The 20,971-nt window shown below is 56.5% G+C and overlaps 2 protein-coding genes across 2 annotated transcripts; both read right to left on the reverse strand.

Annotated features, from left to right (window-relative positions):
• Window positions 1–1,230: 1,230 nt before the first annotated feature.
• On the reverse strand, window positions 1,231–10,675 carry KRT36 (keratin 36). The gene is made up of 9 exons (XM_043584441.1): window positions 10,536–10,675; window positions 6,939–7,369; window positions 4,552–6,199; window positions 3,766–3,848; window positions 3,344–3,500; window positions 2,649–2,810; window positions 2,411–2,536; window positions 2,012–2,232; window positions 1,231–1,627 (listed from the first exon to the last, which is right to left on the reverse strand). The coding sequence occupies exons 3-9, from the start codon at window positions 5,008–5,010 to the stop codon at window positions 1,432–1,434; spliced, it is 1,404 nt and encodes a 467-aa protein (XP_043440376.1). The 5' UTR covers window positions 5,011–6,199; window positions 6,939–7,369; window positions 10,536–10,675; the 3' UTR covers window positions 1,231–1,431.
• A 4,099-nt stretch (window positions 10,676–14,774) lies between these two features.
• Window positions 14,775–19,445, reverse strand: KRT13 (keratin 13). Its single transcript, XM_043584461.1, has 8 exons — window positions 18,875–19,445; window positions 17,328–17,410; window positions 16,999–17,155; window positions 16,661–16,822; window positions 16,447–16,572; window positions 16,131–16,351; window positions 15,450–15,475; window positions 14,775–15,095 (listed from the first exon to the last, which is right to left on the reverse strand). The coding sequence occupies exons 1-8, from the start codon at window positions 19,355–19,357 to the stop codon at window positions 15,025–15,027; spliced, it is 1,329 nt and encodes a 442-aa protein (XP_043440396.1). The 5' UTR covers window positions 19,358–19,445; the 3' UTR covers window positions 14,775–15,024.
• Window positions 19,446–20,971: the final 1,526 nt, after the last annotated feature.

The following is a 20,971-nucleotide window of genomic DNA, read 5'->3' on the forward strand; positions in this document are numbered from 1 at the left end:
CGCACATAAAGGGGACACGCTGTATGACAGAGTGAGGCGCTGACAGTGTGATTATTTGCCAGGATACACAACCCGGTGTGGTCTGTCTGCCTGCAATAGCAGGGCAGCTCGAGCGGTGGCCAGAACAGAGGGCTCAGTCCACCTCCCGCTCCCTGGCCGTCTCCACACACCAGCAAGCAGGGCTGGGATGTGCTCTGTGCACACCCTGCGGCCCACCGTCTCCAGAGCCTCAGGCCAGAGCAGGGAGTGGCAGACATCAGCCCCCAGAGCAGGAGCATGGAGTACCGGGGGAAGCGGGGCCTGACCAGTAGGTAGCAATGATTCCGGTTGGGTGGAGGTGGGAAGAGACACTATGCGCTGGGAAGAGGACCAGAGTCAGAATCAGAATAGCTGGACGATGGCCTCTTCTCTGCCACTCACTGCTGTGTGGCCTAAGGAAAGTCACTGTCCACTCTGGGCCTGTCTTCTCAACTAAAGAATAAATCAGGGGGGCAAAGAAGACATGGGGCCCTCCGACTTCTCACAGGCCATGCGTCTCTGACCAGAGTGGCGTCCAGGGCCCGGCACCATTAGGCTGGATGCCCGGAAGGGCAGAGCTCAGCCAGTAGACTTTGGGGCACTCTGACCTCTGCCCCACAGAGAGGTTCCCTCCCACCTGCTCTGTGTTTCACCCCCCACACTTCACTGTTCCTGTTGCCCTTCATTCAGCCCTGTATCCAGGTCTGGGGACAGAGGCTCACCTGGCCCTCCTGCCTTCATCTTCCAGCTCCCCTCCCCGAAGTGGTCTGCCCAGGCTGGCTGTCTGCCATTTGCCTCTCCCTGGTTGGTCCCTCTCCCAAACTGGCACCAGTATTAGGCCTGAGGGTGGGCCAACAGGTCGGTGGAAGCTGGACTAAGGAGGAGAAGCTAAAGGGAAGGACAGGGACCACCAGATCCAGGCAGGGTGACCAAGGAGGGCTGGCTTGGGAGCCTTTGCAGGGCCACCAGGTGGGTAGCCATGGGCAGGGCTGAAGCTGTGGGTAATGGCTGTGCCTGTCTGGATTGGGTGGGTGTCTGTTTTCATGAGCCAGGGCATGAGGTGTCCCCGTTATTAAATATCTTTAATCACCCTGTCACTTCCTACCACTCAGACCCAGAGAAGACAGACGTGAAACCAAAGCCCACAACTTTACTGTGACCCTTGACCAAACATCCCCACTAACTAACCTCATAAGAATAGACAGAGTCACGTTTGCAATGCCAAGAGAACACACTTTATTGGGTAGAATTCCAGGGGAACCTAGTTTTGCATAAAAGCAGTTAAGTCCAGAAACACAATATAAGAAGTCATTTTGGTAGAAAAAAAATCTGCTGAGCGGGGAGCCCCTCTAGGGAATGGAGGGGGGGTCATTTAGAGCCAGGAGCCACAGGGGTGTCCCTCCGGGGGGCTGGCTACAGTGGGCAGGGCTGCAGGTGCTCCCTGGAGGAGACGACCTTCCCGTCTCTGATCTCCTCGGTGATGGTGCGGATCTGGGTGCTGACCTGGGGAGCCGGGCCGCAGGGCACAGCCGGAGCACAGGGCACAGTCGAGACGTAAGGTACCCTAACGGAAGGCTTGCATTCCGTGGCACAAGGGTGGGCAGGCAGCCTGAGGAAATGAAATCATATCAGAGTGCATTTGGCATCGGGGCCTGGGACTGAGATTCATGTTAAGCGGATTTAGGGGATAGAGTACAGGTTTAGGATGACAACAACCGATGGCTTCGGTGCCTCTGAAACCCCCCAAGGGCTGCAGGGGGGAAGACGAGGAACTCCCAGCTAAGCACCATGGTGGGAAGGCACTGTGGGGGGGAGGGGGGTGCGGTTTGTGCCCCTGTAATGACCAAGCTGGGACAAGAAGGGATCTCAAGGGAGAGGTTTTGGATCAATCGCAGTCACCCACTGCAGACTGACACCCTCTCTGAGGCACTGAGGGCTGGGCCCCGGGAGCCCTGTCCCCACGCCTGGCTCTCTGGGGCTCACAGCCACTCACTTGCAGTCCTCGCCCTCCAGCAGGCGGCGGTAGGTGGCGATCTCCGACTCCAGCCGGGCCTTGACGTCCAGCAGCACCTGGTACTCCTGGTTCTGCCGCTCCAGGTCACAGCGGATCTCGGCCAGCTGGGACTCCACGTTGCTGATCAGGCACTGCATCTGGGCCAGCTGGGAGCTGTAGCGCGCCTCGGTCTCCGCCAGGGTGGATTCCAGGGAGTTCCTCTGGAAGGGGAAAGAGGAAGAGCTGCCAGTGGAAGGGAGTCCCAACCAGAGACCCTGTAGCCCTGGGTATGTGCATATCCTGTGTGATCACGCCCCATCATGAGCCCGCACGCTGAGGCTGGGGGGGTCAGGGCTTTGCCAGGAGCTGTGGCCAGTGGCTGGGGCAGAAGCCACCCACCATGCTGTGCTGGGCCTGCAGCTCGATCTCCAGGGCGCTGACCGTGCGTCTCAGCTCGATGATCTCCGTCTGGCAACACTGCAGCTGCTCCGAGCTGGACATCACCTGCTGGTTCAGCTCCTCGGTCTGAGGGCCCAGAGCATGGTCAGACCAAGTGAAGCTACTTTAAAGGGGAACCCCCTGCCCCGGGAGCTGGTGCCCGCCCCCTGCCGCCCCAGCCCAGCGGCCCCAGCCCCACCTGGGTGTTGAACCAGGCCTCCACGTCTCGACGGTTATTCTCCACCAGGGCCTCATACTGGCATCTCATATCATCCAGAATCTTGTTGAGATCCACCGGGGGGGCGGCATCCACCTCCACGTTCAGTCGGTCCCCGAGTTGGCAACGGAGTGTGTTGACTTCCTGCAGAGGGGAGGCAGGATGGCACACGGTTGGGAAAAGGGTGCCGGATTGAGGGTTCCAGTGGCTGGGTTCAAACCCTCCTCCCGCAGCTGCCGGCTGGGTAACGTTAGCATATCAACTTCTCTGAGCCTCGGTCGCCTCACGGGCATACACCTGCCTCCTCTGGGGATTTGGGAGGGTAGGGTGACATGAGGCAAACGTCAGGCAAATAGAATAAATGTTATCAGGCGCTAGCATCCAGAGGGAGATCTAGTGTCATGGGCAGGAGTGTGGGATCTGTGTGACCTTAGGCACGTGACTGAACCCCTCCGTGCCTCGCTTTTCTCATCCGTAAAATGGGATCATTGTGAGGACGAAATGAAGCGAGAACAAAATGCAAAGTGTTTCAAACAGCTCCGGGCACACAGTGTGATGTCAACAAATGTCAGCCGGAGCTCCTGGGGGGGTAGCTGTCACAGTTGTTAGCCCCAAGGGTCACCGGGGGCTCCCTGCCGGGTGGGAAACTCCGGAAAGTCGCACGACACGAGCCTCACCTCCTCGTGGTTCTTCTTGAGACACAGCAGCTCCTCCTTCAGGGACTCCACCTGGGCCTCCAGGTCGGCCTTGCACAGGGTCAGCTCGTCCAGGATCCTGCGCAGGCCGTTGGTGTCGGCCTCCACCAGCTGCCGCATGGACAGCTCCGTCTCGTACCTGCACACACACACACACAACCCTGCTGGGTCTGCAGCGAAGGAGCCACGCACAGGCAGGGTCCCCCGCCCTCCGTCAGCTGCGGTGGCTGATTTGGGGTCAGCAGCACGCTGGGCCTTTCCTTTGACCCGGAAGGGATCCAGGGCCTGTGCCGTATTCCCACTTACGGTTCGGTCTGGCCTCACTCCCACCTCCCCAGCTCCCATGGCCGGGGGGCAGAGGCGAAGGAAGGCACAACGGACCTTCCCCGATGAGGCCCACTCACTTGGTCCGGAAGTCGTCGGCAGCCAGCTTGGCGTTGTCAATCTGCAGGACTAGCCTGGCGTTCTCAGCCTTGGTCAGCAGGATCTGGGGAACAAGGGGCGTCCCGGGAGCTAGGAAAGGCCCAGCTCACAGAAGGCATGCTTCTAAGTACCACCGGCACCTTCAGCACGCCCAGCCCCGAGTCCTGAGCCCTGAGCCCAGACATGGAAAGAGCATCAGTCCCAGGAAGGGCATCACTAGAAGTAGGCCCCAGAACGGCACGGCGGGAGGCCTCAGGCTGAGGTGCAAAGATCCAAGCCAACCCGGATTCAGATTCTGCATCTCCCACTCACAGGCTGTGCGATCTCGGGCAAGTTCGCTGAACCTCCCGGATACTTAACTTCTGCCTCTGTTAAATGGGCCCGGTAACACCCATCTCTCCAAGGTGAGGAACAAGTAATCTAACAGATGGGAAAGCATCAGGCGCTGTGCCTGCATTTGGTAGAGGCTGGGTACATGTTATTGCCCTTCCTATAGCTAAGACAGCCAGGGGAGGAGAGGGATGGCTGGCATAGATGCACTTAGCAAGAGACTCACAGAGAGGTCTGGGTCTCTCCCCCCCGCCCCCACCCCAGAAAACCAGAACCCCCAGAGAAAATCTTGCCCTGAACAGAGAATTCCCTAAGAGGTCCTAAGAATTCTCATCCGTCTGTAGTCCCTTGGAATGAGACAGGACCTTCCCCACCCCACCACCACCCCACTCCCACCCAGGGCTGGGGATGCTGGGGAGGGGCCAGGTCCCCATTACCTTCTGCTGGAGGTCCTCGATGGTCTTGAAATACGACTGGTAGTCTGGGCAGATGTACGGGATCTGAGACTCATACCACTCCCGGATCCTGGTCTCCAGCTCCGCGTTCTCCCGCTCCAGCTGGCGCACCTTCTCCAGGTAGCTGGCCAGGCGGTCGTTCAGGAACTGCATGGTCTCCTTCTCGTTGCCATTGAAGGCGCCTTCGCAGAACCAGCCCCCGCTCCCAACAAAGCCAGAGGGGTAGCAGCCAGCGGCCAGGTAGGAGCCGGGCAAGCAGCTCCCGAGGCTGGAGAGGCCCAGCCTGATGGAGGAGGCAGACCCCACAGCACCAGCAAGACTGGGGACCCTGCAGGAGCCCACAGAGCGGACGGAGGACACCCGAGAGATGCCGCCTGCCGTGCCACACAGGCCCTTGACAGACCCAGAGGAGAAGACCGGGGAGCAGACCTGGGTGGCCATGATCCTAGCAGAGGCAGGTCACAGTGAAGCAAGGAGCTCAGGTTCTAGACTCTCAAGGCCTCTCTGGGGTGTTTATATACAGTCTCCATGGGGTGTTGGCGTGTTTCTCTTGGGAAAGCCTATTCCTATTCCAGAAAGCTAATCTCATCAGAATGTGATTTTTTTGCTACCCATCCAGAATTCCTTAGCTTGTAAAAAATTAAAAAAAAAAAAAATTTGAATTTTGTTTGCTAAGTCAGGACTCTCGTGTGTTGTCATTTCCTGTCAGAATATGAATTTTATTGCGTCTTCAAAGTCTTTGCACCAGATCCCATAAATCGGGAGTGGCCTCACAAATGACATTTGGTTCCTGCTCTCTCTGCGTGCCTTCCCCGGAGCAGCCCAGTCTGTCCGCTTGTCACCCCCTGTCCACTTCCCCGGCCTCACAGGTGCTCCCCTGCGCCTGGGCCCCTGGGACGGCTAAAAGGGAAGGACAATTCCCGGAGCTGCTGTGTTCAGGACCCGTAGTCACTTCATTTACACCACACAACAATCCTGGGAGGCAGCCGGTCCTGTCTCCATGGCACCGATGGTGACATGGCAGCGAGTGACAGAGCTTGGAACGGAGACCAGGTCTCCCAGACCCCAAATCCTGTACTCCTGTGTTCCCGCCGCTTCTCTCACACAACCAAGGTCAAGTGCAGGCACCCAGAATCTGGGACCCAGAGACCTAGGTCCAAATGATGGCTCTGCGGATAATCGGTCCTGCGATGTGAGCACATGACTGTGGTGTACTTCAGTGTCCTCATCAGGACAGTGCAGGTCATCAGCCTGCCCTGCCTGCTTCCCACAGATATGAGAAGAGTCGAGAACAGAGGTAAGGGTATTTTGAAAACCCCTGTGCGCTCTAGAAACACTGCTTACACAGGACAGTCTTTGATGATGGTTTGTGGCTGTGGCCGGCAAAGGATCGCGCGTGTGAGCCCTCCAAGGGGCTGCCCTGGAGGGCAGTGTCCTTTGTGACCCGCAGGTCTCTGAACCTGGGAGAGTAGAATCAGGACCCTGGGCAGCCTCCACCGTCCCCCTAGGCCCTGAGAGACGGCTCAGTGCAGACGACAGGAGATGGTCAATGCAGACGCGTTGGACAGGGAAGGAAAAAATGAGAATAAACAAAGCACCGCCAGATAATTAAGCAAGCTGGGAGGAGCACCTGAGAATTTAACCACCAAAAGTAAACTCCGTCTGCCGCCTCACAAAGTGGGATTTCCCAAGGCTCAGGCGACCCGCTCACTCTTCTCCCACACAGACTTGGTTTGCAAGGCTGGCGTTTATGGAAGCATTTATGTGATACTGAAGTTGTAATTTAGCAACCTCTTAAAACGCTTTATAAGCTTCTCTCCGAAATTACTCAGGAGGGTTGGCTGTGATGCCCATGCCTCACCCACTTTGGCAGACACCTCGACAGGGTGCCTGACAGTGCCCCCCCCCCCACCGGGAGCGGAAAGGGGGACATTAGGCCCCCAGAGCTCTGGATTCCACGGAACCAGGTCCTCACAGCAGCCCCGTCTTCCAGCAGAGGCTAGGATGGGGCTGTCCCTGGGGTTTCTCAACCTCAGCACTGACATCGTAGACTACATAATTCCTTATGGGCGGGGAGGCTTCCGGTACATCGTAAAATGTCAGCAGCGTCCCTGGATTCTATCACCAGATGCCAGTAGCAACCCCCTCCCCCAGTTGTGGCAATCTGAGATATCCCCAGACACTGCCAAATATCCCCTGGGAGGCCAAACCCCCTCCCCAGTTGACAACCACTGACCATCAGGACAGGGGCTCTGAACAGACCTCCCATAAATGCCCCCCTCTGATTTCTAGGACAACTCACGCAGAGTCTGGCTGTCACTGTGGGGCCCACTCAGGCAAGTCCCTAAAGCACCCATGCTTCAACTTACCTTATGTGGGACACAGCGTGCTCTTCCAAGGGCAGCCCTTCCAAGGCCTGGCACGGCTCTTCTCCGGGGCCTCTGGCTGCCAAGCATCTGAAGTTTCTGGGTTTTTTCACCCCTCCGCTGAACGATCCATATCTGAAGATGATTCCAGGTTTCCTTCAGGGCAACCGAGTGGGCAGGTGTCTGATGCTCTGTTCCCATCGCTCCCAGCCTGTGCATCAGGGTGGCCGCCAAGGGCCAGAGTCCAGGCAGGTGTCTCCCAGGCTATGAGGAGAGGCACGTACCTCTCCTGAAGCGGGTGACAAGCGGGTCAGAGAAGGGCTTTTGGTCGCGCTTGGTCCTCTGTCTTTCTCCATGTTGCAAACTGCAAGGCCACCCCTCGGAGGGAAGTGTGGAGGGGGCTTCACGGGAGGAATTGCTCTGCTCTCTTCCACCTAGAAGCCGGGCCATGACAGGATGGAAGTGAGGCCCATGCGGAACAGATGCACTGCCTGCATCAGGGAAGAGAACCCAGGACTCACAGAGCCACTCGTCTCCCAACACAGCCCCAGGGATCTGCCCACCCCACTCCCCATGGCGCCCCAGCCTTAGAGAAAATCCCCCCTGTTCGGCATCAAGTAAACCAGGAGTGCCCATTCATCAGGTTTTATTTCAAAATAGAGTCCATTTCAAGACCATTCTTTCTAACATTAATCTAAAGGAGCGCCTGGGTGGCTCAGTCGGTTAAGCGTCTGACTCTTGGTTTCAGCTCAGGTCATGATCTCGTGGTTCATGAGCTCAAGCCCTATATTGGGCTCTGCATTGATGGTGTGGAGCCTGCTTGGTATTCTCTCTCTCCTTCTCTCTGCCCTTCCCCTGCTCCTGCTCTCTTGCTTTCTCTCTCTCTCCTCAAAATAAATAAATAAACTTTACAAAAATAAATAAATACAATACAATACAATACAATACAATACAATACACTGGGCTAAGGGTCAGGGGCCTGGACTCCAAGCCAAGCTCTGCCCCAAACTTCCCAAGTGACCCCCGTCCATTCCGGGCCCCAGAGCCCCAACCTGAACAGGAAGTGCCCAGACAAGGCAAGCTTGAGGCCCTCTTCCATCTCAGACATTATAGGATTTGAGGCCTAGGCATTTCCTGTGGAGGGGGCCAGGAGTCACCTGCACGTGTCCGTGACTCATTCACCACCGCCCACAGCCACCATCCTGCTTCTTTGCCACTAGCCTGGAGGATAAAAGAATGGAGAGGAGTTACAGAGATTCCAGCTTATGACATGATTGAGTTTTCTTGTTGTTTTTTTGTTTTTGTTTTTGCAAACCCTCTTGGACCTCAGGCCACCCTTTGCTTCCACGCCTCCACCAGAGCAAAGGCATGGGCTTCCTCGGGGCCTGCCCTGGTAGGCAGAGGCCACATGAACCCACCTCCTGGGGCTGTTCCCCAGAAGCCCCCATTTGGAGGTACAGAGTCACCAGGATGTTGAGCCGACACCCCAGCACGTCCAGGCTGAAATGACGTCTCTGGCCAACTGAGCCAGGGACACGGCTTTGCCAAAGAAGGGGCTCAGAGGGTCTCAGGCTGGCCCACAGGGGCCTGGGGCCTGAACTCAGGCAGACCTGGGTAGTTGAAGCTACTCAGCCACTCTGAGCCTCAGTTTTTCCAGGAGGAACCACAGTCACAGGATTGTGAGAAGTAAACATGCTTGATGAACAGGAACTGGTGTCACAGATTTGAGAGATCAAAACTGTTCTTAGAACCCATATAGCCTAAGCTCCAACCAAATGCTGTATCCAGGGGCTCAAATCACTCACCCTGGTTTCATGGGATGCAGCCCAGCTGTGCAAGAAAGACAGCTGATCAAAGAGCAGCAGGAGCCCCCTAGACCAGGACCCTCTGGCCTCTGACGAGAAGCTAGCACCTTCCAAAAGCTACCCCACTTCCTGCCAGCACCGGTGCTGGCTTTAGGGCTACAGAGCTGACAGGATGCTCTCTGCCCACCATGGCCCCAGCTTCAGGGTCAAGGGGAGGAGGGGAGGTGCTGCTGTAGGAACATAAAATGTCCTGGCTTTTCCCAAGCCCACCTTGGAAGGCCACCAAGTTCAAAATCAGCCACTGGGTTTGTGGATCCTTTTTTGGTTGAAGAAGAAGAAGAAGAAGAAGAAGAAGGGGTATCTGTTCTCAAATGAGCTTCCATCTGAAAGCCAAGGTTCTCCGTGGGCGAAGACCCAAGAAATCAAGCATGAGTCTGCTGCCCAGCTGATCATTCCCTTCAACATAGAAGGGACTGGGAACGGCCTGTCACAGTGGGCCCGAGGAGGAAAGCAGGGTCCCTCTTTTCCTGTTTCTCGGTGCTGGTGCTATAGTTAGAAGCCAGCCTCCGCCATCACATGGAGCCCCAAAGTCATTGGAGGAAGCAGACCATGGACCATGGGGAAGCCAGGTCTCCACAAAAGGGCACAAAAGGAAAAAGGTCACTCAAGAAATACAATCTCTCTCTGTCTCTGTCTCTGTCTCTCTCTCTCTCTCTCTCTCTCTCTCAGCTTAAGCTTGAGCTTCCTGGTTTCCCTGGTACCTGTTTGATCTTTGACACCCATACACACGGGTCCTGCAGAATTTCTCACTCTAAGAGGCACCTAGGACATGCTGATCCAAAGTCTTCACCTTTTTAGACCCCACCCACCCACCCAGAAACGGGGACACCCACACTGACCTCCATTTCTTCCCCCCACACAACTGCTTTTTCAATTTACTCCAGCGGCAAAGCACCCGGGATTCCCGGCCCCTCCCAGAAATTTCTGTGCCAAATAACCACATCAAAACCCCAGGCCAACTCTGCTGCCAGCTGTGAGATTCTAGTACAGACGTGCAGTAACAGGTACACGAAGTTGACGGAAGCATTATGGGAGGGGGGGAATCTTTCAATTAAGACATTTTGAGCCACCAATTCGATTTATCCAAAGAATCAGAGAAACGTTGCGCCTTTTTTAGTCTTGACTGGAAGAGACTCAGAGCTGTTCCCAGACCGGCTAAGGGCAGGGCTGCCAGATTTTATTAGCAAACAAAACTGCATACGATATTGGGACATACTTGTACTTGAAATCATTCACTGTCTGTCTGTGGTTCCACATTAACTGGGCAAGGCTGCCATCCGGCCCTAGCCAGGCTCAGGACAGTCTGGACACACACTGATTGAACATGGGGGAGGTTGTCTCTCCCCACTCCCCGGCTGCCCCTCCATAGGACCAGGAGCCCATGCCCTGGGACCTCAGGAGAGCTGACGAGTAGGCCACGGCTCCGGGAAGTGGCTCCTCCTGAGGACCCAGGCCTCTACCGGGCTCCCGGGGACATGGCTTCCCAGCATGCTGCTCCTTGTATGGCCCCGAATCCCCACTGGGCCTGGGCCCCACCCAGATCAGGACTTGAAACCCCCACCTCACCAGCTCCAGAACTCCCTCAGAACTCTCATTCCCCCCAAAACACAAAGGTACTTCCTCTCCCCCTCGGGTGTCATTTGGCAATCGCCCGGGGCTTCTGGATTCTGCTCCAAACTACCCTTGCTTTGGGGGAGGCCCAGAGAGCCACCCCGACCCCAGTCCGCGGCCATACCTCTCCACAGTTCTCTGTCACCAGGCTCTGTTCCTGCATCCCAGGACCCACTTCCCTCACCTACAGCCAGCTCTTCCTGCACAGCTGCGTCGGCTGACAGCTCCCATCTGGAAGAGTCCAGGGCCTCCTGCTCGGATCCACTCAGCCCCTAACTCCCCCCACCCAGCTTTTATGGAAAATTCCAGAGCTGTCACTGCTTTCCCTCAAGTGCCTGGAGAACCTGTGGTTTGTGGGAGACGCGGAGCCAGGCCCAGTGGGAGAAAGAAGCGGTACCTCAGCCTCCCGCGTCCACTGGATTCAGGTACCACTTAACTGAACTACAAAGCAAATTTCCCAAACGCCCTGTTTAATTGAGTTCCATCGTCCGCATTTACAGGGCCTGGTGTGCACTCGGTCTCAGTACTTCCTACTGACAACAGCGTGTCTGCAAAGCACTGTGGGCTCCAGATTGTAATTAACTCGGCTTTATACTGTGGATTCCGCTTGCAAACTAGGCTGAGATCCTTGGTTGAAAGAAGCCACAGAGTCATCACGGCCGTTCATAAAAATGGGCCAGAAGAGTGAATACCAGCTCTTGGCCAACTCCCCCGCCCCCCTCCCCACCCGCAACAGGGGCCTGTGTGGGTCTGAGGACCCACCCAGCAACCTGATCCTTCCCAAACTCTGCAGAATGGAGTCTGATGTGTGCTCGGCTCGTGCTGGACCCCCCAGAGGAGCTGCTCAAAGGCGTGCCACTCGCATACCCTGCCCCACTCCAGCCACTAAGCCCCAGGAACACCATCCAATAGGAGGCAGGTCCCCAGGCAGCCCCGAGATGCACGCTGACCCAGGCAGCGAGAGAGGAAGGGCCCCAGCGGCTGACTCGGGAAAGCCGGAACAGCGCATCATCACACGCCGTTGACCACAGCCTTCGCGTGACATCCCTCCCTTCTCTTCCCTCAAGCTCCCCTTAGGAGGGACCGTGAGCCTCCCCTTCCCAGAAAGCCCCAGGCACCTTCATCTCACACTCTGAGTCTTTTGTGGACCCTCAAAGGTTACCACCCCAAACAGAAAGACAACAGGCACCCGAGGAGTCTCGGGGCTCAGCCGTGCCCCGTTCACCAGGGTGCCCAGCTGCCCAACACGAGGCCGGGGACTGGCCAAGGCCTGGTGTGGACACCGGACCCAGGTAGGATCAGGTCTAGGGCTCTGTCCCTCCGCCCTGGGTCCCAGCAGGTGGCCGAGAGGAACTGATCTGCTTTCTGGGGTGAGCCTGCCCCCTGCAGGGCCCAGACAGGACACGCACCCCCATCAGGGAGGGCAGAAGTTGACTGCCCCGTCCATGGGGCGGAGCCTGAAAGAGAGGGAGGCACTTTTGCCGAGGGTGAGGAGGAAGAGGGCACAGAGGCAGCACAGAAATTAGCCAACTTTGTGCAGCACCTACCGTATGGAGGTGCTTGCCTCGGGAGCCTGACTAGCTCTGAGGCACGGGACGCCACAGGAGCATCGCATGGTTGCCGCCTCTATCCCCTAAGCATTGGGGCTTAGAAGAGAGCCTCGTTTCTTTCCCTAGAGGCCCGGAGCCGAACGCTTGACTTTGACAAAAGGCCAACCACAGTCTCGGAAAGCACATTGGAACATGGATGCCAGCTCTGTCGATAGGCAGGTCACTTCAGCAGCCTGGGCCTCAGTCTTTAGACGTGTAAAATGGGCACGATGGTGCCGACGCATGGGATTGTGACAAAAATGAAATAATGCAAAGGAGCTCCGTAAAGAGTCAGGCACTAGACACACGGTCGCTTTCCCCTTTGTTTTTACCCCGTCTGATTTGGCACCTCTGGCATTCACATGTGATTAGCCACACGCTCGTGACCGCAGCCCTGGGAAGCAGGGGTGTGGGCCTGGGGTGGGCGTGGGCACCTAGCGAACTGGGGGAGGGAAATACCAACCCTGCAGGCCTCCCTCAAAGCTGCCCTCCCTCAAATGGCCGCCCCCTACAGATGACAGGGGGGAAAAACTGAGTCCTGGATGGAAAGGGCGGATTCCCAGCCCGCACACCACACTACCGAGGTGACCACCTTCTCCCGGTTCAGAAAGGCTCCTGGGTTGGCTTTGACGGCCCCTCCTGGGCTTCCCTGTCTGGCTTCCCTGGGACTCCCGACAGGGCCACAGAGGCCCTTGTGTGAGTCCGGCTTCGATGGCCTCCCTGACGCCTGGGTGAAAGGGTCCCCGACCAGAGCCCCCACCAGGCCCAGGGTCCAGCTCATTTCATGGCTCCACGTGGACCACACGGACCTGGGCATGTGAGCTAGAATTAAGTCCAGCCCGTTCTGCAGTGGTGGGGGGAGAGGGGAGGAATCTGGAATGCTCTGGCTTAGTCAGCTGGGTGGGCCGCATGTGAGTGATGTTTGTAGGACTAAGCCAGCCACCTGAGCCCACAGCAGTGCCCCAGCGGTAGGTAGGCTGGTCCAGGGAGAGAAAGGCAGCCCCACCCTCCCAAGCACGTGGTCAACACCGGGCTAGGCAGGCGCAGACACACACACACCTAAATGCACCCCACACTGTCCGGGTGCCACAGGGGAGGGGGTGTGCATCTCAGTCTGAACGGTGAATAAAAACCCGGTAGTCTCAGGACACGCGGGTGGCTCAGTTTAGTTAAGTGTCTGACTTCGGCTCAGGTCACGATCTCGCGGTTTGCGGGGTCGAGCCCCACAGAGGGCTCTCTGCTGTCGGCGTGGAGCCTGCTTCGGATCGTCTGCCCCCCCTTCCCCTCTTTCTCTGCCCCTCCCCCGCTGCAAAAATAAATAAACGCAGAAAAGAAACACCTGGTAGCTTCCAATAACACAAATGTGGGGACGCAGAGGGAAAGCGAGGAGGAAGGTCACCACAGACTGAGGTCATTCATTGAACAAGGGCCCAAGGCTCCCAGTCACATGACTGGGTCACCAAGACCAGTTTGCAATAACAGGACCTCAAGGTGTGAGAGGGGGCGATTGTAGAATTCAGGGCCAGAGACAGGCAGGAAGAGGCCAGACAGTGGCAGCCTCTGCCAGGGAGGAGTCCAGGTTTTCTTCAGTGGCCAGGGGAGCCACGGAAGCATCACTAGGCCAGGAGGAAGACTTCCCATTCCCAGGAATCATCCCCAATTGAGTGTGGAGCAAGGATGCAGGGGAAGCTCAAACTGGAGGCAGGGAGGCCAGGGAGGCCGGCTGTGAGGACATCACAAGCTACCAGCATCCACAGGATGGACTTGGGAGGGCAGTCAGGGAGAGAGCAGGCCAAGGTGACTCCTGGGCTCCTGACTTGGGCCTCCGGAGCCTCTGGGATGGGGGACCAGGATGACACAGATCTGGGAGCATGAAGGGTGCTCCTTCGGACAGTGGTTTAGAGGACGCAGCGGGCATGAGGGTCTGGACTAGAGGAGAGGGGCTTCACTGGAGTGCCATCAGAACGTATTGGCAATCGTGACCGTGGACATGTCCCAGATGAGCCAAGGGGAGGGTTGGAAGAATAAAGAGAAGCATGCTCATGCCAGAATCCAGAGGACCAGACTCCATGTAAGGAGCGCGCCCAGCAAGAGGAGGCTGCAAATCAGAGCTGTGACATGGAGAGAGGTGGGGACACAGGAGTGCAGAGGGGAATTGGGGAGGAAAGTCAGCTCAGATTGAGGTCACCCATTGAGTCATGCGGCCAATTCATTGAGCGGGTTGGCATGGCAGGACCTTGGAGTGGGTAGAGGGGAACTGCAGGTCCGGATGTCCATCATCTTAAAAGGAAACGCCTTGCAGAAAGGGGGGAGGCAGCAGGTTGGGCTTGGGGTAACTGTCCTGGGTCTCCTCCCCAAACCAGCCCCAGTGTCTCCTGCCCCTTCTGTTTCTCTGCAAGGGAACACTGGCCCTCGAAGCCCTCCCCAGAGCCCTCTGGACCTCTTTCCCGAATCTCCCCGTCCCCTGACTCTATTAGTGTCCGGTTGCCACCTTCTAGCCTATAGGGTGTTGAACTGGCTCACGTGGCCTCGCGTGTCTCCAGTTTGTTGCATTTGTCCGTGTTTGCTGAGCACCGTGGCCCATGAGCCACCCATTTCCCCCGTGTCTGTGCCCTGATGGTTGGCCCAGGTGCCTCGTGTCCTGCCCAGCTGGGAGCTGCCTGGGCCAGGCCTTGTTGGGGTAAGCCACTTGGCCCAACGGTACCCGCCCACCTGTCACCCCAAATCAGGGCCTCGGCAGGTCCTGCCCTCAGAAATCAGGCCAGAGTCAAAAATACATATGCAGAAAGGCAGGAAACTTTATTGAATCGTCTTTTCTTTTTAGCAGAGAAGCTGAGAAATCAGAGTAACCAGATAAGGGAGAAGGGGAGGTGCCCAGGGAGAGAAGCGCAGAGCGCCCGCCCTCGGGAGAGCCCCGGGGGGCCGGTGTCCTGAGCGTCCTGCAGTCCCTCCCTCTCTCCTGCAGGGACCTGTCATCTCTCTCCTCTGGGTGCTGAAGACAGAGGGAGAGGAGGCCAGGTGGATTTAAGGCTTACGGGTGTCGGAAATGCGGCGACTGGGAGGGGAGACAGTGGTGCCAGTGACGCTGGTGCTTCCTGAGAAACAGAGGGGGCAAGAGACACTCAGGCTGGAGAAGACCCACCTCAGCAGGTCAGGGCCCCCCAGGAGGGCCCCAAGCCCCCTCACTGGTCAGGCTGGGCGTTAGCTGATAGGGACTCTTATGTTATTGTCCCCCAAGGTGGGGAAGCCTCCAAAGCCTCCCAGTGGCTCCATGGGGCAGAGCCAGCTATTCTGAAAAGAAACAGACGAGCAAATGACCACGTCCACCATAACCCCCTCCCTCCGTCCACTGGGGAGTCTGGCACTGCCTCCTCCCCCCCCCCCCCCCCCCCCCGCCCAGGGCAGCGAGCAGGAGCCGACTCGCCTCTCCCACCGGGTTGTTTCCTTACCTCCTGAGGAGGGTAAGCCAGCCATCCTGGGAGAGAGAAGAGGAGCGGCGTGAGCACAAATCACCCAAGGACAGCTGCTCGCTCATCTGCCCTTGGATCGAGCGACTCAGATCACTGAGAGGCCCCCAAGCTGGGCTTCCTTACCAACTGTGCCCCAGCCCAAGGGCTGCCACAGGTAACTGGCAAGCCTATGCGACCTCAGGAGGACATAGTACCGGCCCCAAATCCAGGACATCTGCCAGATCTTTTGTCCTCCCTCTGGTTCCTTCGAAACCTACACCCTACTCCCGCTGAGCCCACAAGGACAGCCTGGTCCCTGCAAATGGTCTGAAGGCAGTGAAATCGCCATTTTTATCGCTTTGTTTAGCCGACCTGAACCCCAGGCAATACTCTTCTGATATGAGCCATTCTGTCCATGGCCCCTATTCCTGCCAGTCTAATCCAAAGGCCCAAATTGGAAAGCTTAAAGGTATTGACCCTGCAGGCCACTGAGGAAATCCCCCCGCAGTCTGATTCAAGAAAACAGGAAGCCCTGGTCCTGGATCTCCATCCAGTCAGTTTAAGCTCAGAAGGTCCCCTTCCATATGGAACATGAGGACCTGATCCTTTAAAGCCTTGCCTGTTCGAATGTCCAAGGGTCCTGTGGTCGCTTTCCCAAGAGAGAGGCTTGAGAGGGCCTACCTGGCGTCCTGGCCCTCCAGCAGGCTGCGGTAGGTGGCGATCTCCTGCTCCAGCCGCGTCTTGATGTCCAGCAGCATCCTGTACTCCTGGTTCTGGCACTCCATCTCGCTGCGGAGCTCGCTCAGCTGGGCCTCGATGCCGCCGATGAGCCCCTGGATCTGCTGCAGCTGCATGGCATAGCGGCACTCCATCTCCGCCAGCGAGCTCTCCAGCCCGGCTTTCTGGGGGGGAGGGGGTAACAGAGAAGTGAGAAGGGGAGCCAGGCCAGGCAGAGGCCTAGAGGTGCTGGCTGCTGGGCAGGAGGCAGCAGGTGTACCATGCTGAGCTGGGACTGCAGCTCAATCTCCAGGCCCTGGAGGGTGCGTCTGAGCTCTGTGATCTCTGTCTTGCTGGTCTGGATCATGGCGGTGCTAGAAGACACCTCCTTGTTCAGCTCTGCACTCTGAAATCCGAGCAGGAAGAAGGTTACGGAGGAGCCCAGTGGAAGGCCCTGGAATCCCTGGGCGCCACGGGGTGAGAGGGCCGGGTACCTTGCTGTGGAACCATTCCTCGGCGTCCCGGCGGTTCTTCTCGGCCATAGCCTCGTACTGTTCCCTCATCTCGGCCAGCACGCGGGTCAGGTCCACGCCCGGGGCCGCGTCCATCTCCACGTTGACCTGGCCGGCCAGCTGGCTGCTGAACTCCTTCATCTCCTGTAGGGATGGAAAAGGAAGGTGTGTGAAGCTCCTGACCTCCCTCTCCTTGGCTCTGAGTGCTACCAACGTGTTCTAGGAAGCACCTCCAGGTCCCACCACGGAGGGCTAAGTCTGGCTGCTCCCCTTTCTCAGTGGAGGCCATTGAGCCATGGCAGGCCCCTGCCGGCCCTCACCTCCTCATGGTTCTTCTTCAGGAAGGCCAGCTCCTCGTTCAGGCTCTCGATCTGCATCTCCAGGTCGGTCTTGGTCAGGGTCAGCTCGTCCAGCACCCTGCGCAGGCCGTTGATGTCGGCCTCCACGCTCTGGCGCAGGGCCAGCTCGTTCTCATACCTAAATGATTTTTTTTTTAATATAAAAAGCAACACAGAAGTTAGACACTCCCCTAATTCTGTCCTGGACTCTGCTACTTCTCCAAGACCTTCACCTCTGGGATGCTCCGATCTCACTGTTCAGATGAGCATTTGTGTCCAATAAAAGACAGTTTGGAAAGGCCAGGACTCACTTGAGCCTAAAGTCGTCCGCAGCCAGCCTGGCATTGTCAATCTCCAGAACGACCCGGTTGTTGTCGATGGTGGCCGCCAGGATCTGCAAAATACAGGAGGCAATCACCGGAGAGTCCACGAGTTTGGGGAGGAGGAAGAGACAGCGTGGGCAGGACGGTTGTCATCATCTGACTGCCTCTGTACTGTCCCCGCGAGCCAGAATAAGGCACTTCTCTCCTCTTCTTGCAAAGGGAGGGGTGGGGCAAGTCCTTCCATTTGCCCAGTCACTCTGGCATTCTACGCCTGGTCATGGTGGGGAAGATAGGGATGCACATTTCAGGGGAATGACCCTGCCGAGAACATCTTTGGTTCATCATGTCTCAACGGCCCCAGACTAGCAAGCCCGCCATTGTGAGAGCAGGTGACTTTAAGGTCAGGAGGGGGTCAGCCTGGCTCCAGACAGCTCATAGTAACTTCGTTGGAGCTGGCCTCCGGGCTGAGCAGAGAAAAGATCTAACAAATACTCCCAACCGTTTGAATTTCTTGTCTAAACTTCCATATTCTGAAGCAGGCCGCTAGAGGAGAGGGTGGGGGTGGGTTAAATGGGGGACAGGCATTAAGGAGGGCACTTTTCCAGGTGAGCACTGGGTGTCATATGTAAGAGCTGAATCACTGGGTTCTACTCCTGAAGCCAAGACTACACTGTATGTTAACTAACTTGAATTTAAATTAAAAAAGCAAATTCCACCGCACATAGCTGGGACATAGCCCAGGCAGGTGGATTTCTGTTCTAGCAAGCTGGGTCCCAGCGTGATGGACAGTCTTCGATGAAGGAATCTCAGTTTAATGCTGGCTGAGCCTCTTCTCCATCTTTCCCACCTGGCCGTAGCTAATTGAGTGTAACAGTTTAAATGGGGCCCTTACAACATCAACCAGTATTCCAAGACCAGTGAATGGACACGTATCCCTCTCTCTGAGGATTGGAGTCATTCTTAGCGGCTTTTAAAACTGTCATGGTTGGGGCGCCTGGGGGGCTCAGTCTGTTGAGCGTCCGGCTTCGGCTCAGGTCATGAGCTCACGGTTTGTGAGTTCAAGCCCCGCGTCAGGCTCTGTGCTGACAACTCAGAGCCTGGAGCCTGTTTCGGATTCTGTGTCTCCCTCTCTCTCTGCTCCTCCCCCACTCTTGCTCTGTCTCTCTCTCTCTCTCCCTCGAAAATAAATAAACATTAAAAAAAATTTTTTTTTAAATAAACTGTCATGGTTTCCAAACAACTCAGTGGGTTAGAATTATAGGGATCCACTCACTAATAACAAAGCAGTAAATGTTGACAGTAAAAAGTGGTAAAAATGTTGACATGAGTGGTAATAACAGTAAAAATGGATAGTAGGAGAAAACGCGTTTGGGGAGCAGTGGCCTAAGGAAGGTTATCAGGAATAGAGACACTTGCTGGTGAAAGACTAGAATTTTCCCCTGCAGGGGGCGGTGAGGGTTCTACCATACTGCATTTCCTGGCCTTTGCGGCTCTGGCCTGCACAGAAGAACCCTTGCCAACATCCAAGGACTCACCTTGTCCCGCAGGTCCTCGATGGTCTTGTAGTAGTGGCTGTAGTCCCGCTCCGGGCTGCTGGGGCTCTGCTTCTGGTACCAGTCCCGGATCTTCACCTCCAGGTCGGCGTTGGCCTCCTCCAGGGCGCGCACCTTGTCCAGGTAGGAGGCCAGCCGGTCGTTGAGGTTCTGCATGGTGAGCTTCTCGTTGCCGGAGAGGAGGCCGCCATCGCCACCACCAAAGTCACCAAAGCCAGCTCCAAAACCCCCACCAAAGCCACCTCCAAGGCCACCTCCAAAGCCCCCTCCGAAGCCTCCGCCAAAACCACTACCAGCCCCTGCACCGAAGCCGCAGCTCATGCCGCCCCCGTAGCCCCCAGCTGATCCCCCAGAGACAAAGCGTGATGAGCAGGTAGAGATATTGCGGCCTCCTCCCAGCTGGCAAGAGCCACCCCCGAATCCACCTCCATAGCTGGCGGAGGAGCTCTGTATGCGGCAGCTCATGGTGAGAGCAAGATGGGGAGCAGGTGAGGACAGCAGCTGGGCTTGGCCTGGGCCGAAGACGGTGGCTCTTCCCTGGAGTGGGGGCCTTTTATACCGCCTTCTACGAGGTTGGACAATTGCCCCATCTTCTCTCCTCCCTTCCCCACCCTCTGACTGATGCCAACTGTACTGTTTCCCACAAGCCAGTTACCTCTGCTCTCCAAGGTGGGTTGTGCCTTTGGGGGTGGCTTTAAGCCTTAACAAAAGGGATGATTCAGAGGGAACGGTGTTCTGCCCGAGACTACCCTTTTGACAGCTGAATTCAACTTCACCTCTGTACTGTGGGAGCTCCCTCCACGGGCTCTCAGCTCCACCCAGTACTAGAATGGGGACAGAGCTGCAAGGTGGCCCTGTGCTTCACGAGGTCACAGCAGCCCTCCACTCCCTTCTTTCTGTCCCCAAAACTTCAGACTGGAATGTTCTGCCCCCTGTTTAGCATTTCATCGACTCCAGTGCTCCCAGAGACTCTGATGACAAACTGCTCGGTCTTGTCGAATCGACTACCTTGAAAGTGTTTAAATTGGGGGGAAAAAGATAGTTCCCAAGACCATCAAAACCCAGGGAGACTGAGGTACAGAAGGAGGAAGGAAGCAACCCTGAACATCATAACAGCTAACACACTCAGACCCCTCACCATGGGTGGGCACGGGACTAAGTACACTCACTTGTCATTCGATCTTTGCAACAGCCCGATGACGTGGGTCCTACTCGTAACCCCATTTTACACATGGGGAAACCGAGGCTTGAGGGTAGTCAGGCCTGGGACCCAAGTCTGGTTCAGTCTGACACTAAAACTCCCTTTTTAGGTATATTATTCATACGGTAAATTGTACAAATCATTTGTGTCCAACTTAATGCATTTTTTAAATGTGTATTTATTTTGGGGAGAGAGCACAAGTCAGGGAGAGGCAGAGAGAAAGGGGGACAGAGAATGCAGAGAATGCAAAGCTGGCCCAATATAGGGCTTGAACTCACGAGCTGTGAGATCACGACCTGAGCCGAAGTCAGATGCTCAACTGACTGAGCCACCCAGGTGCCCCCAGCTTAATGCATTTTTACCTATGTATGAAGTTTACCCATCACCTAGAACATTTCTGGACTCCATAAAGCTCCCCATAACTTTTCCCAGTCAGCTACCGGTGCCCTATATCCCTAAGAAGACCACAATTCCCTCTACTGTCACCCTAGATGAATCCGCAGATCTCAGCCAGGGACTCTTTTGCTCCCTAGAGAACATTTGACAATGTCTGGAGACATTGGTTGTCACAACAGGGGGTTGCTGCTGCTGTCTAGAGGACAGAGACCAGGGATGCTGCTAAATATCCTACCACGCACAGGACAGCCCACAATAAAGAATTCTCCAGCCCAGAAGGTCGATAGTGTCGAGGCTGAGGAGCCCTGGATCAGCCTGACCCATGTGTTCAATCATGCCATCATCCCAGCTGCCTTAGAGGCACAGTCAAGTCCAGAAAGGGAGTCTTATAATGCCTGACAGGGCTCTCTCCAGCCCTCCGGTCACATGACACCTGTCTCAGCTTGTGAGCATTTGACCAAGAGGCCCCATAAGAGGATGTA

Source organism: Prionailurus bengalensis, chromosome E1 (genome assembly GCF_016509475.1).
Source record: "Prionailurus bengalensis isolate Pbe53 chromosome E1, Fcat_Pben_1.1_paternal_pri, whole genome shotgun sequence".
In the NCBI taxonomy this organism is placed as follows: domain Eukaryota; kingdom Metazoa; phylum Chordata; class Mammalia; order Carnivora; family Felidae; genus Prionailurus; species Prionailurus bengalensis.

Coding starts and splice junctions, on each gene's coding strand:
- KRT36 (XM_043584441.1), bottom strand. CDS start 5,010: ATGGCCACCCAGGTCTGCTCCCCGGTCTTCTCCTCTGGGTCTGTCAAG. Junction 3,501..3,765: donor GCCGACGACTTCCGGACCAA/GTGAGTGGGCCT, acceptor GTGTGTGTGCAG/GTACGAGACGGAGCTGTCCA. Junction 2,537..2,648: donor AGGCCTGGTTCAACACCCAG/GTGGGGCTGGGG, acceptor CTGGGCCCTCAG/ACCGAGGAGCTGAACCAGCA.
- KRT13 (XM_043584461.1), bottom strand. CDS start 19,357: ATGAGCTGCCGCATACAGAGCTCCTCCGCCAGCTATGGAGGTGGATTC. Junction 17,156..17,327: donor GCGGACGACTTTAGGCTCAA/GTGAGTCCTGGC, acceptor AAAATCATTTAG/GTATGAGAACGAGCTGGCCC. Junction 16,823..16,998: donor TGAAGAAGAACCATGAGGAG/GTGAGGGCCGGC, acceptor CCATCCCTACAG/GAGATGAAGGAGTTCAGCAG.